Genomic DNA, 15927 nt, shown 5'->3' with positions numbered 1-15927 from the left:
TATTTTTTATTCCATTCTTAGATGTAACTAATTATTTGCTGACCATTCACTTGCATATTCAGTGTCTGAATTGTTGGGGCCTAATTTCTTTTCACATTTACTACATATATATGAATTAAAGGCGTTTTTCCACATTATAAATGTTTTCTAAGGTGCTATGTAATTAATTGAATTGTACATGAATGGGTATTTAATTTGAAATAAAGAAAAACAAGATAAATGCATAGCTTTAATTTCCAACATCTTCATATATGACTTTTTCTCCGAGGAAATCAAAAAGACTTCTCGAAACGCTCACAATCAATGATCAAATAAATACATTTAATTCCAAAAACTGATAAATAATACATAATCAAAATGGGTGATATAAGTACAGTCATTTTACTAAAAACCTGTACATTTGTATTAGAAAAAAAAAAAAAATGGGGGGGGGGGGTAATTTAACAGGATAAAATCAAATATTAGAGGAGAACATTTTGGACATGCACACTCAAGGTAAAAATACCAGAGAATCAGTTCAGCTATTACATACTGTACATGCACATACACATACAGAGACGAGTCCCTGCAGAACACACCAGACACAATCACCTAATACTCCTTTACTCACATATTGCAGAGAATACACTTAGTTTTGCATGTTTTCGTGATTTGCTCAATCGAAGCAGTAGAACTGGACAAATACATGAGCTGCATACCAACGTAATGAAGTAGATTTATTTTCTTTTTGAAGGAAAAAGTCATCCCATTGCTGGGTCAGAAGCCTATATTGCTTTTAAGCCTGTTGGATAATGTATGTTAGAAAAGACACGTAAACCGAATGAAAAATGTGATCTGGCAGATTTCCACGAATCTAAACCTCTGCGTTACTTGATTTTTAGGCTATTGAGTTACAGTTTATAGTTCATTCACATTTGTTGCTTTATTGTTTATATTAGCAGTTTTAAAATCTTCCACTGGGTGGCAGCACTTCACCTGTGATACGGAAGAGCCTCACGCGCTGGACCTGCAGTCAGGAGGAAACACTGCATTTCATTACAGCCACACTGGTGAAGGTCACACCTCAACTGATCCCAGCAGTAATGTGGGAGAGAAAAAAAAAAGATGAATTCGGCTTTATTCCTTCTCTCTCTAATAAAAGTCTGAGTTCATCTTTTTTTTTATTTAACAGTGTGTTGTGATTGAGATGACACAGATGGTTCTGCTGGGAAATACTTCTCAGCACACATATTTTCATCAAAGGTACCTCAAAATAAACCTTTTTTTTTTTTTTTTTTTTAATACATACTTGAACCAGTAGCACCACATCCACATGCTGTCAGCTCCTGTATAAATGGAGGCAAGTGTCCAGTCCTCGACTTTTCTACCTCCAGAGTAGAAAGAGGCACATTCGCCAAAATGAGTGTGTGTGTGTGCGTGCGTGCGTGCGTGCGTGCGTGCGTGCGTGCGTGCGTGTGTGTGTGTTTGGTTTGTCTGGATATTGCCATGTTAAGACACAAGTGCAGTCAGCCCACCTGGGCTGTTCAAAATGAAACTTAATTTCACCTCAGCTTGTATCCTGTTTTGCACTCCCGCAGTTTGTTTCATAAGTTGTAGCACAAAAACCATTTCTTCACCACGGATGATTTCTGCGGGGGAGAAATGACCAGCGGATTCTATTTTGGTTTCTTTAATACGTTTACACCAAAAAATCTGCAGCCTAATTTGTGTCCTTCACACATTTGTCAGACAAAACGAGAGGGGGACTGAAGAAGAAACCGTTCTAAAGCTTCATCACAAATCGGTCTCTGATAACAACTCAACGAATCAAGACAGTATTTGTTCAGCAAACAACTCACAGGTAAAAATGAACCATTTGACAAGGACTTCCATGGAAAGAGGATTGAGAAACGAGGCTTATGTGACCTTGGCATATCCGAAACAAAATGGACCAACGGACCGTGCGTCATGGAGAAGTTCTTTGAAAAAGCTGTGAGAAAGGGAATTACCAAGTGGTTCGGTGCTTTATGCTGATGGTCACGACACATAATCATAACTATCCGCAAAAAGGCTTCCCTGCTGTTGCGGTAAATGGACTGCATTTGTTAAAGTGTTCTCATATTAGCCCGCGCAACAAACACACACGATATCATTCACACGCCGACGGGCGGAGAAGCTGCCATGCAAGGCCGGGGACCCGCTCACCGGGAGCTGGGGCCCCGGGGACTCAACGTCTTGCTCAAGGACACTTCGACATGCTGTCAGAACAATAACACTGGCAATCGACCCTGATAGCTGGCAGACCAGCTCGGACTGACCCAGCTCCAGGCAGACGCCGGAGACACACAGTGTGGCTGCTCAATGAGCTCCGTTAAAAAAGAAAAAGAAAATGCAGATTACACTTGGAAGACTCTTTTTTTTTTTTTTTTTTCATGCACTTTCCCTGCCCCCAGGCAACGTGGGCTAATTGACCGACTGCAGAAAAAACATTCTTCATGACATAAGCGGACACATGATGCAGTGCTTCTGGGTGAACTTTCGTAGCTACATGACTACAGTACTTGGATTAATATCATTAAGGACTTTATGTACATTTTAAGGACATTTTGCAACTGCAGCTACTTGTTTGTTTGTTTTTTTAAACACAATCCCTATGCAGCAAGCGTTTTTGCTATATTTTAAAGTGACGCGCCCTTGAATAGAATAGAAATCCTTCTTCTTGATCCCGAGCAGGAATATAACGCTAATCTTTGCAAGAGATTTTTTATATAGTCTTAATTGATTTTATTCTGCCGGAGTCAGTGGAACAAGGGGGGGGGGGGTTGGAAAGTGGCCGTAGAAGACGCAGACGTCAGGACCCCATGAATTATGAGATGCAGCAAAACGCAGCAGCAGCAGCAGCAGCAGCAGGGAATCGCTGCGCCACCGTGCTAACAGTGAAGGACACAGTGAGTGATTCGGGCCTTTTCAACCCCCAGTTAGGTCTTTGTTTTCTGGCTCTTTACACCTCTGCACACCAGCCCAGTCTGCACAGCCGCGTGTCTTCACCCCACACATTGAAAGAGGGGCCTGCTTTTTAAGAGTGGCTGGGGACGGTAGAAGAGGTGTAGCAGAGCGGTCGAGCCGGGGTTTTTTTGGGGTGGGGGGGTGGGGGAGGGGGGGTGGTTTGTCTTTGCATCTATTTGTTGACTCATTCAACTTTAAGGTAACCGTTAGCATTGCTTTCCACCTCTCTGCTCCTCTCTCTTCTCCTCCCACTCCCCAGAGTCCCCCTATCTCCTCCTCCTCCTCCTCCTCCTCCTCCGCCCCCGGCATCAGACCAGTGGTGGGACCAGCCGTCCTCGGGCCCCTGGTGGAAGCGCAGCCGCAGAGTTTTGCGGATGACCAGGCGCTCCACGATGAAGGAGGCGCAGAACCACGGCACGGCATACTCGGCCGTGATCAGCCCCATGAAGTTGTAGTGGAACTCGGAGTAGTCCCAGGGGCAGGCGTTGAACTGGCGCAGCAGCAGCCCCGTGCCGAACTCCCACAGGTACGTCCATAACGTGTAGATGATGCAGCGCAGCAGCACGGGGCAGCGGCCGCGCAGCCGCAGGTACATGCGCTCCACAATGAGGATGCAGGTGCCGTAGATGAAGAGCGCCCACACGCTGGTCACGCCAGGGAACTTCCAGTTGCAGTTGACCACAAACTCCCAGGCGGCGGTGAACATCACCTCGCAGAAGTAGCCGTGGATGGCATAGAGGTACCAGCGTGAGAGCGCCGTCAGAGGAACCGGCGCCTCTGGGGTTTCCACGGTCACCATCTTTCTCACAAGATGTACGTCTCACAGGTCTACAGGGGGAAAAAGAAAACAAAGTCGTAAAAGACTGACATATACATGATTGTAATCGAGAAGCCAGGACCACATAACTTGGCACCTACGCACAAGACAAGAGTCATCAGTTAATTTGATCAGCTTCTATTTGGATTTTGAAAAAAGACATTATTAGAAACTTTATGAGGAAAGTTTCAGATATCAGAATTAAACCTGGGTTTTTCCCGGGAGAGGCCGGGGCGGTAACCGCATTTCATGTAATGGATTTGTGTTCTGCTAATGCATTTAGATTCAATGAAGCTAAAACAAATGAGGCGATTCATTGGAAAACTTGTGCCTGATCCACCAAGAATAACAGCCTCGTCGTACTGTTACAGTCTTCAGGCAAACTGCTGCTGTGTCCGATTCATATGGCTGATGAAACACAGCCGAGCTTTCACTGTAAAGAACCTACAGCTATGTACTTGTCGTTCAACCAACTTTTCTGTCTTTGACGGCAAACTGCTCCAAAATGAGCGAAGAAATAGAGCCTAACTACACAAAGTATTCACATTTCGTGCAGCTCCTGCGCCTGTTAACGTTCATTTAGAAAAAATAAAACTACAACACAGGTTTCCATGACGGGAAGCATCAGGAAATTCAAATGATTTCTTGGTTTTTGCATCAAACGCTAAACACCACCAACATTTATACCTCACATAGGTGGTCACCATAAAAAAAACCAGATGAAAATGAGGTAACAGGTATGACCGTTGCAAGCTGCAGATGACAGATGAGTTAATTACATGAGTACATAAATCTGACCAAACAGCCTTGATCAGCTGGTATGTCTCCGCCATAATTTGTGACTTTTTGAAGACAGGCTGCAGACTCCACCTCTGGCTCTCCTTTTCTATTGCTACAACATGACGAGAGGCACTTTGTAAACCTTCGCAAAACTATCAGTGTCTCCCTGCAGAGAGTTCCTGACAATGCTGCGTCGTGATTAAAGAAAACAAAACAACAGCTGAAAGTACTGCCTTCTCTTGTTATTTTCAGGATGTCTTCAGAACACAGTCGTACCAACCCGGCCAGAACAAAATTCTTCTGGGTGACAGCTTTAATTGACACGTAGCTGTAGTTCAGTTGAGGACAAGGAAAGGAAACACTCTCCTGACATCAGAAAGATGAAATCAGACACCGGAGGACCAGAGAGCACTTTAAACCGTGCGGCCTTCCCTCAGTTGCTGTCATTTACTGACTGAAAGTGGTGGGGTGGTGGGGTGGTGGGGTGGGGGGGGGGGGGGGGGGGGGGGGGGGGGGGTGGGGGTCTTATGTAAGGTATAGCTTTATCATCTGACTGCCTACATCATGTGCTCTTTTTCCAAATCCTGCAGCTTGACACGCACAGGCTTCGGTATCGGGTATCAGAAGGCCCACGCAGGGTTGGATCCTTCCTCTGCTCGACTTATCACACCACGTGTGATAAGTCCAAACAGCAATGCACCAACGGGTTTGAAAAAACAAAAAAAAACCCACACCAGCGGTAAAACCAAAGAGTATAGGAATTATACTCAAGGCCTCCAGAGGAAACTGTGTCATAGCAGTAAGCACTATACAATGGATCATAACTGCTCTGTAAAACACAAGCTGGGAGAGAGGTTAGGAGTACAAAAGCGTGTTTGAAGAACAAAAGCTGCTTTTTTTTTTTTTAGGCTCTTTTTTGTCTTCAAAGGCTGGCTGGGGCGCAGAGTGGGTCCACAGGGATTAGCACATTTCTCCCAAACAAGGAACAAGGGTTTCATGTGAGGAACTGGGCCACAGCAGTGGACCAACTGACCCTTCGTAAACCCGACCATCCTTTCAGAGGCTCCCTGGGAAACTCGCTCCTTCTCATCTTCCTCGACAGGGCCGGGTCAGGCAGAACTTCGTAAATCTTGTGAGCGTGACGCCTTGACCTGTTATGAGAACTGGGCGCTGTTACTGGGTTCACTACACAGTCCTTGAACCACACTGCTCATCTTTGTTTACTGCCCGCTATTTGATTTCTCGCTCGTGAAGCACATTGTGAGTCCGTCTGCACAAAGTGCTGTATTGAATTAATACGTAGAAATACACAAGTTCAATTGACTCTTTCTTGTGGCTTTTGAATGAATGAAATGAAAGTGGTTCTTGTCATGGGAATCTCAATGTACGGTTCAACTCTGTGCTTTTCTGGGTGGCGCTTTCGCATGCTCTCCCTGTGCATGAGTGGGTTTTCTTCAGGTACTTTCATTTCTGCCGTAACTCCAGTCACAAGCGTTTGAGGTTGACTGACGATTGTACATTTACTCTAGGTGTGTGTCTGTGTTTCCGATGGATCGGTGGTGTACCCTGCCTTTTAATCAGCATTTGATCGGCTCCAGCGTCATGTGACCTCCACGTTGGAGTTGAAGGATGCTACAGCTGACATCCAGTGAAACGGAGATAGACAATTATACACAATCGCACGCAAATTTGAAGAATTTCCCTCTGTGATTAATAAAGTATATCTATTTCTATTCACGTGTGTAAAGTCACAAATTCACCTAACATGCATATCTTTGGATTGTGTGAGGATCTCAGAGGAGAAAATTCTAAGATCCACTAGAAAGGACCCAAAGTCTCGAATCGAACCAGCAGAGGTTTCAAATCCACTTTACAGCTTCACAGGCTGTATCATGTATCTTACTGGCTAATGTATAAGTGATGGACGTATTATTTGTACCTATCAGTTAAGGGGATGTAGTGTGTGTGACTCCTTATATTCTGTTACCCATGCAAAACAGATTATAGTCATGAAGCTGCATATTGAGTAGAGGAAGGACCCTGCGTGGGCCTTTATGATAGGATTTATGATTCAGAAATGAGTCCATGGCGGTGTAGTGGTTTAACCAGGGGAGGGAAACTAATTTTCAATAACGTGAATAATGTGACCATTTTAGGTAACGGTGCATTTCATTTGATTCTGGATTTCTCCTGGAGGAAGGTCAAGCAGAGGTGCCGGGCAGCTCATGGCTCCCGGGCCTTATGAAGTCCAGGTCTGTGTTAGACCTCTCCTCATTGCAAGAATAACCACGGTTTGAGTCTGGTTGGGGGCCTTTCTGTGTGGAGTTTAGATGTGCTTTCTATCTTTAATTAGTTAGTGAACTGTCCCTGTGTTTGAAATTAATGGGATAAGATGATACCGAACATGGACGAGTATCACCTCATGAAGAAACTCCTTTGTTGCTGCTGCTTCTTGTCATTCTGTGTTACATGTGCTATTTTATCATTTCTGGCTGTTTCCCTTTATGCTATGTAAACTGCTGCGACACATAATGAAGCGCTGTTGAACTTCTCAGACTCTCTGCATCGTTACAAATACAACAAACGATCAGCCGGAACCCCGGTCCTCGAGGGCCCTTGTCCTGCATGTTTTAGTTCTCTCCCTGCTTCAGCGTGCCTGAATCTAATGATGATGTCATCACCAAGGTTGTGAAAAAAGCCCTATAACGAGCCCCTCATTGCAATCAGGTGTGTTGCAACTGGGCGAGAGCTAAACCATGCAGGACAGGGGTCCTCGAGGACCAGGGTTGGGCACCCCTGAGCTCGATAATATGTTTGGTTTGTATCAAACTTCTGTAATAGACCCAAGCACAGTGTTCCCCACCTGATGCGTGCCCCTCCCTCTCCATCTCCCAGCAAAGCATCACATGCCTCCGGTCTCCCTCCTACTGTTTTCACACTTCAATTCCCCCCTCTATCGCTCCCCTCTCTTCTCCTCATCCGTCGCCTGCACAGACACTTTTATTCAGCACTCGCACGCCCACGACGCTGCTAACGATGAAAAATTTGGACCGCCATAATCAGCCGTCTAACACTTGACCTCCTGCCAAAACAATAAAAACCCCAATTGACAGATTATGAGAAGTGGGAGAGGATGATTCCGAGTGTGGCACAACAATCACCATCTAACGCGTTTTGGATGTTTACACTCTTGTGCTTGATGACACTCACGGTTACACCGAATTGCGGGTTTTCAAAGAAAGTTAGGTCAACTCGAAATTGCAGGAGCCTCCTGCAGAAATAGATTATTTTTACAGCATGGGTTGAAAACATGTGGGAGGTTTCCTTCTCTTCTCCGTTCCTTTGAACGCACACTCACTTTTAGTTAGAACAGATATCTATTTGAACTAATATTTACTACAGATTTATATTGATGTAGAACACAGAGAGGAGACGTACTACGTTCTACAGGAATAAATTAGGCTTAACATTTGACATAAATACACTAAAAACTGAAGCCGATCACTGTTTGGATTCACCTTTAAGAGCTGACTTCACTCGATTTCTTGATTACATAGCTTCATGTAACCACGTGTATTTGGCTGTAGATGTGCATTTGAAAGAAACACTGAAACCAAAACTGTTATTATGTCAACATTTTAATGAGCCCACTCTAGGTATGACCCAAAATGAGACTGATGCTCCCTGCTACACATGGTTGGATCTCCATTCACTTCTAGAAAGGTGTTGCTACAGTTTGGGAACATTGTTGTTCCCCAGCCTTCTTTCTGGCCCGCTTTCTCTTTTTCCAGCACACTTTTGTCTTGTTGGGCACACAGCAGGGGGCTGACAGGAACTCATGGGGGAAATATTGACGGTGACGCATCCAAAAGCTGGACTCAAACGGGGGGCGGGGGGGGGGGTTGCCTTGATTACACGGTCCGCCCCTTAAAACCCGAAAGCCGGCCGGACTCCCCCTCTTCAACCTCCCGAGGTGTGTATCCAGGCTCACCTATCGACGTGTTGCCTCGGCATGGGAGAGTTCTCACTGGGTGTTATTTGATTCTGCTGCTGTTGCAGCGGTTGTAGGATATCGCCCACCAACTCGCCGTCCCACCGGCTCTCTCATCAGCCTAAGGTATCGATTGGTGTGGCTCCCGCCAGCTCCTGCTGCGGCGACCCGCTTTGCTACTGCGCTCTATTGAACCTCGCTATGGAGCATCGCAGTGTGATGGTGATCAGGCCGGCAGATGTGATGGAGCTCTGTAAACCTCAGGACGGACGCTGCAGCGTGAGAGCAGTACTCTCTATACTGGCATCTGCCCATCTTTGTAAGAGTGAATAAGAACAAGCTTCTCTGATAGAAAATGTATCTGAGCTCTTCTGGGGAAACAAAGACAACCATGAAGAAAACACACCGACGTTGGACTCAGCCAAGGTCGGATGTCTTCGCAGACCTAAACATAATGTCCCCTCATGTGCTTCGTCTCCCTGGCTGCTGCTCGGATCCCTTTGCAGACTTTTGGAAGGTCGTTTCGGGAGGCGGCGGTGTTGTGGTATAGAAAACCAACCATCATCCAATATGACTGAGCACGGTAACCTGACCACCGGGAAACGCAAGCAACATGACCTTGTCGATGTCATCCTGAAAATATCGGTGGCTTCGGGTATATAGGGTTACATATAGAGCCTCTTGTTCTCTTGGAGCACACAAGTGATTAGTCACTGGTGCACAAAAGGCGGGTTTCTGCTTTTTGAATTAAGAAGTCTACTATGTCACTATAATACCTTCACTTTCAGGTTATTCATGGAGCAGCAAGCACAAATTCATCCATTTTCTATACCCTGTCCATTTAAGGGTAAATTGGAGCTGCTGCTCTTAAAATAGACGAGAAGCAGGGTGCATCAGGCTCGTACAAAGGGAGACACAGAATCCCGCCTATCAGCGATAGAGAATCTCCCAATATCAAACGAGCATGTCTCGTCTGATACTCACATTTACACCTCAACGTGCAAGTAGTTGTACTTGAAATGCAGGGGTTTTTTGCGCTGCACACAAAGGAAGAACATGCAGACTCGATACTGAAAGGTCTTAACTGAGGACAGTGTCGCCGTGACATTACGAGCTTGTAAGACGGATGAGTGCGAGCCATGACGGAGGTTGTGGATGTCTGGTCGAGGGCGGAGAAGTGGGAGAAGTTTCCGAGGAAGCACAAAATAAACTGATTGCGATCAATTGCGGAGACAGGTCCATTATCCCTGAAACAGCAAGCTGGCACTCACTCCTAATGACATCTCATCACCCCACCCCCTCCCCACCCCCTTTCACCTACAAGGAGCCGTGGCCAAAAAGAGGCAGTAATATCCCTCTAAGGGCTGAATCTGCGTGAAAAGAACAGCCGTTGTCATCAAGTCACGTCTGAGTGCACCGGGAAGCATGGAGGCGGGGGAGGGAAGCATCGCTGGGAGGCGGAGTCATTAAATATCTTAAACTTGTTGTCGTTCAATGCATTGCTCTGTGTTTTTAGTCACGGGTGGAAACTGAAGGTGTTGCAGCAGCTAAAAGAAAAAAACAAAAAAAACAAAACATCATACAATTTGTCACAGCCTCCTCATTCACACACGCTCATGCAAGGCGCTCGCTCTGCTTTGGAAGCAAATTGGCGGTTCAGCGTCGTCCTCAAGGATCCAGACAAAGATGGAGATGGAACTTCCAATCTTGGGATTGGAAAAGAACCGGCTCTGACCCGTGACTGACCACATGGAGCGGTTATTGAATTCTGTTTGCACTAATATGTTTAGATTTTTTTTTCTCTTAACACTTTATATGGCATCTATTAGAATAGATTATAAAAGAAATTTTTAGATTCTCAAATTAAAGTTTTTCATTACCTTAGCGACCTTTTATAAATGCTAGTTTAGGCAATCAATATCTTTAAAGAAAAATCTAATTTCAAACGTTAAGACTGACCAAAATCATACTTATTTCAGAATTTATATTTAGAAATAAAATTTCTATAGTATTAAAGTCAAACAATGCAAGTTTTGTTGGTTTTAAAAAAAACAAAAAACAAACATGACCTAAATCTTAACTTGCCAAATGTATTTCTATCCTCGTATCTTAATTACAGGAGATGGAATATTTTATAACAATATTGTACATATGAGCATTAAAAGAGCAAAGGGACAAAACTAAATATTTTGTGGGACAAGTTTGAAGCAAAATGCAATAAGTTCTCATGATTGAAATTCTCAAACCTTCTCCAAACTACAGCGACGATGTAAAGCACAACACACTGACTTATTTCTAAATGTGGCCTAAATATGTCAGACAAAAGGGTTCGATACGAAAAGTTTATGTAATTCTTTTTAAAGCCTAAACCTGGTTTGTGTGCATGAACATGCATTTATCCAAAGACAACCCTTTTGCAAACCTCAACCACAATCCAACCTGATCTGATGGAGTGGTGGAGTGGAGCGGCTGAGTGACGCAATAAACACAATGAGAGAATAGAGAATTTCAGAGAAAAGCTTTTCTGCTTTACCAAACGTTGTGTCACGTATCCGACGTTGCGGCCTGATTGGGAACCCGGTGAACATGTCAGATATGGCGGTCACCCACATGTGAAGTTAATCCTCGGATTGGACCAGATCCCCGCGAGCTGACACCAATTTCTTTGAGAGTAATCTGCTCCAGGCACAGTGGCAGCTGGCAAGATGAGGCTGGAGTCAAATTACAAGCATTTGGGATTGGCAAGTGGAATTGAAGAATTAAAGCAGGGGTTGGGGCTCTTAAAGAGAGAGAACGCTCTGGGCACGATTAACCCTTTCACTCCCACGAAGTCACCAGTTTGCCACATATCGGCAACATGAGCACAAAGAACTGCAAGAGAACATGAATAAGCTTGAGGTAAAGTTTGTTATTTAACATTTCAATTCCAGTCACTGTGCGGAATCTTCATACAGTCATCCAATACTAATCCAGACCAAGAGGCACCTATTATACTCTGAATATCTTTTAGAGTAGTTTGTATAAGGATTAAATAAATCCACAGCAGGCCACATACCAACACATGGAGCGATGCTCATTCTTGATATGAGTTTTACTTTCATGTGTTCAGCTCGTCTTGAAATGTGTCATCAGTGCAAAACAAGCTTGAGACAAAAGAGCCTCATCCCATGACTCATGTTGTCTTTGTTTTCAAGACGCGAGCTGCAGCGACCGTTCTTGTTTTTTGCACTTCTCTCTCCGAAAATACTCCAATCGGTTGAAGAATCCGGGTGAGTTTGTTTTTGTCATTCTACAAGAAAGAAGTCTGAGAACGTATCTGTTGATTCAGGAATGGAGGAAGACTGATGGTGTGGAACCTTCAGAGGACACACAGACACAAATAGCGGCTCGGACGCAGTTAATCTCACTTTTGTTTGATTTATATCGCATGAAAGATGAAGGCAGAGGCGGATGTAAAGAAATGAAGTATTTTTCAAAGTATATAGTTTTACCGATGAATACTATCCAACTGCTTTTAAAATCACAAGTTACAACTTTTCAATTCAAATGCGTATTCAAGCATTTTGATCAGCATTTGTGTAGCCAGCTATTTTACTTTTATCCTTTTATGGGTTATCTATTTTCTAAACACTCATAAAGTTATTTTCGTCGTAGGGACTATTTGCAGCCCGTAAAAAATGAAATTCTGCATCATGAAATTGGTTTTGTGATGCAGAATTGGCAAAATTGACTTCATAATTATTTAATTCCAGAATGTATCCTTAACAAAAAGATTAATAATTCAACAGACTAAATGTGTTAGTTGCCAAAAAAATAAAAAAATCCAACTCGGCCTGACTAAATGCAACTTTTTTAATAGTATCACAGTGTCGATCAAATAATATGTAATAGTAAAAAAAAATGTATACATGTATATAATGTATAATTCTACATAAAAGTAGAACTTATCATAGTTTGATCAATGTCTAGATATAATATCATATAATTAACCCCCCCCCCCCCCCCCCAAGTGGAGTGGATAGAGCTGGGGAAATGCCACCAGGGCTGAGGCTAAAAGCCTGGACGCCGCCAGCAGAGGCTCATATAACTTTATAGGAGTGGCATCCTTACTATATCTGCAAGGTGAGAGTAAAGCGAGGAGGAGGAGGAGGAGGAAGGCTGTGAGTAAACAGTCCGCACTTTAAAAAGTTTGTATCCGAAAAGATGCATTGATCTGAACGACATAAAGCCTGAGGTCATCAGAGGTTTGTATTTGTCTATAATGCAGAAAGGGAGACGCATCCGTAGTAAGACTCACATGCATTAACCTGTCAAAATAAAGGTTGGATCACTTCATCATTCAATATACTGGGGGGGGGGGGGGGGATGGGGGGATGGGAGAAATGCCAATAGTATTGAACTCTGTCTTAAATATTGTCTCCCATATTGCACCCAAATAAAATATTATTCAAAGGTGATTTAAGGCTTCAAACGGGTGAGATTTGATCATAAAAGTGCTTTTCTTTACACCAAAGTCCAACAAGCTGATAACAGGGAAGAAATGAGCCATTTGCAGGTAAAAAACAAACAAACAAAAAAAACCAGGCTGTGATTGGTCCATCACATTTGTGTGTAAGCCACACAATCAGTTTCCACCAAGACTTAAAATAGAGCTATGTAATACAATTTTCTTTTGTTTGTGGCCAATAAAAAGAAGATTTTAGGACAGATCAAATCTGACCTTATGCAGGGACTGAGCTCAAGCGCACATTGTGCAATTTAAAAGGAACCCAGCTGCAATTCCTGCAGTCGCTCTCCGGTCACCTGCTGTTTTCTGCACATTGTAAAAAGTCAGCAGCTGTACCGTCGGAGTGCACGCTCCCTCCTGGAAAGCATTCGTAGTGGCGTAATCGGTCGTACTAAAGGAAAGTGACCGAAATAGCTGAGGAGCGTCGAGAATGAAAACCGGAGACGACACTTTGAATCCTTCCTTTCCATTCTCACCTCCGTCTATTAGCAGGCGCCCCTGCTGGAGGAGCGCTCCTCTAAGTGGCGGGAGCAAAACCTTCAACTTTTCACCCCATAAACGGCACAAAACAAATAAAGGGGAGTACAGTGGGAGTGCCATTGAAGCCGTCGCCACATTTGCAAGGAGCCATAAAGTCTTGATTGAGGGATTTTCTTACCTGAGAGAAGAAGACCGGCTCTACATATTTCCTCTTCTGCATAATTACTTTTACTGCAGACAGGGAATAAAATGCATCTCCTCCGCAGAGTGATTAAGGCGACTTCAGCAGCAGACCGGACAGAAGACACGATAATAAAATCCCTCTCATTCGGAGCGTCAAACTCCCCCGATTAACTCTAAACTCTCACTAAATTTCTGCATCAAATCATTACCTTTAATTTTTTTATTTTTTCACAAAAACACGGTCTATTATCTCTTTCATTTATGACCTACAACCCATGTACTCACCTGTGCTGCACATCCCACAAATGCATGGCCTCTACATACATGCAGCATCATTAGACAGGGGTTTGTTCCACTGCCGCTTTTCTTTTCTCTGCTGTCGCCTTATCAAACAAGTACTTGGGTCCTTCTCCCCACATTTCCTCCCCCCCTCACCCACTCACACCCGCCACAGCTCTTGAGCTCTTTGCAGTTTAATGACAGACTCTAAGATGTGGGAGCTAAGCCCTCTGTCCTGAATAGCATGTGGGTCAAGCCCGTAGATTAGAAATCTTGGAGCAGCTACAGAGAGAGAGAGAGAGAGAGAGAGAGAGAGAGAGAGAGAGAGAGAGCAGATTTACTGACATGGTCATGGTGGCGCCGCAGGGAGTAATGCCTCTAATGGAGGGATGCATGTGCATGTTAATCTGCTATCAGACAAAGAAGCTTTATAATCAATCATTGACAATGCATAATTGATGCTGGCCGCTGTGTGAAGGTTTCAAGTGCAACAGAACTTGGAAAAACTGAAGACGGCGAGGACTGAAGTGATTTTTAACAAACATCTGGACTCACAGTTTGATTTTGGGAACAAAAAGTGACGTATGAAGGCGAAGGTTGGGGAAAACAATGTCTTTTCTTCCAACTACCAACCGGGAAAATGACGTGTTTCACAGAACGCTTAATTTCTTGACACGTTTGAGAAGTAAGCATGAAAGTATATCACCAATCAGCTATTTTATAACTAGATGTCAAACATAATGAAGACAGATCATAATTCCAAATGAAATAAACTGAGGTATAACAGCTCCAGCAGTTGCAGGGCCACATACAGAGACGCATCTGACATTTCGTTTCATACTGGAAGTTCAACATTTAACCAAACATTATGACTTTGTGGGAGTTTAGAGTCGACCAGGCGACTTTTACTAATATCGAATAATAATTCAAATTATGGGCACAGTCAAGTGTGACTTCTGATTTATGTTGAGTTTTTGTGTTTTGTTCCTTGCACCTCTGCATATACCAATGCATGCATGATGCCTGTACGTCACCCAAAATAAGCAAAAGGTTAAAAAAAACTGAGGCTTCCTGGCCTGTCTTTCTTAATCACACGTATATTTAAGGCCATAAAATATAATTTTCTTGGGGATTCCTTTTTTTTTGGGAGTAAGAACCTGCATTCCTGCATAGGGAGCAAACTCCTTCAGTGGATTAGAGCTATAATGTCCAAACAGCCACAGGAATGTTTTTCTTTTTAATCACTGTTTCTATTATGGGGTCATTTTGGGAATCCTTGCTGTGGAGGCTGGTGCACGGTTTATAAATAGGTCCAAAATGTCAATACAGTCTGTGTAAGGCTGAGGGGGGATATAGGCTACAGAGGCAGTAGCAGGGATTATCTCCCCTCCCCTCAAACGATAGTGAACCGCAGGCCTTATATGGAATAAATCGATCAGAGATTTTTTTTTTTTTTTAATCCCTAAACCCTCCAGCAGCGCAGGGGGCAGCAACTTTTCGGCAAAAAAAAAAAAAAACAACAAAAAAAGACGCAGGCACAAACTGTGCTGCACAAGTGAGAGCATGACTGGAATAAATCTGACTCTCAGCGTGAACTCTGCAGGCTGTAAATACGCTGGATGGCCAAAGTCATCATGTTTGAGTCTCTGGAAGCTCGGGGCCGGCAGCGGGATGCGGGGCTGCGGGATGCGGGGCTGCGGCATCACGGAGCAGTACGGTGCGCCTAACCTCCACACCGGACAGCATCCGGAATAAGAACCTCACACCCGGCTCAATGGGCTTTCAATACACCTTCACATTGCCCATGGGCCATTGCTGCATCCAGAAAAACCCCTTTACGCACGCAGGCTGAAATCATGTGAGCTTATCCATATTTTAACAGGTGCAGGAGACACCACAGTGAAC

At 44.0% G+C, this 15927-nt stretch overlaps 1 protein-coding gene across 2 annotated transcripts in view; it reads right to left on the bottom strand.

Moving 5' to 3' along the window:
• Positions 1-1279: 1279 nt before the first annotated feature.
• The window catches only part of tmem229b (transmembrane protein 229B), a 15182-nt gene continuing 534 nt past the window's right edge, over positions 1280-15927 (bottom strand). The window contains exons 1-2 of one of the 2 annotated variants that reach the window (XM_080480896.1): positions 14029-14149; positions 1280-3813 (exon numbers count right to left, since the gene is read on the bottom strand). In XM_080480896.1, coding sequence (XP_080337022.1) covers positions 3170-3784 — 615 coding nt within the window. In that variant the 5' untranslated portion in view covers positions 3785-3813; positions 14029-14149 and the 3' untranslated portion in view covers positions 1280-3169. Of the gene's footprint in view, positions 3814-14028; positions 14150-15927 lie in introns of those variants that run through there. The other variant, XM_080480895.1, reaches the window with a different exon arrangement.

The sequence above is a fragment of the Lipophrys pholis genome, assembly GCF_963383615.2.
Source record: "Lipophrys pholis genome assembly, chromosome: 14".
In the NCBI taxonomy this organism is placed as follows: Eukaryota; Metazoa; Chordata; class Actinopteri; order Blenniiformes; family Blenniidae; genus Lipophrys; species Lipophrys pholis.
The sequence above is the reverse complement of the archived record's forward strand: the minus strand, read 5'-3'. Positions and strand labels throughout refer to the sequence as shown.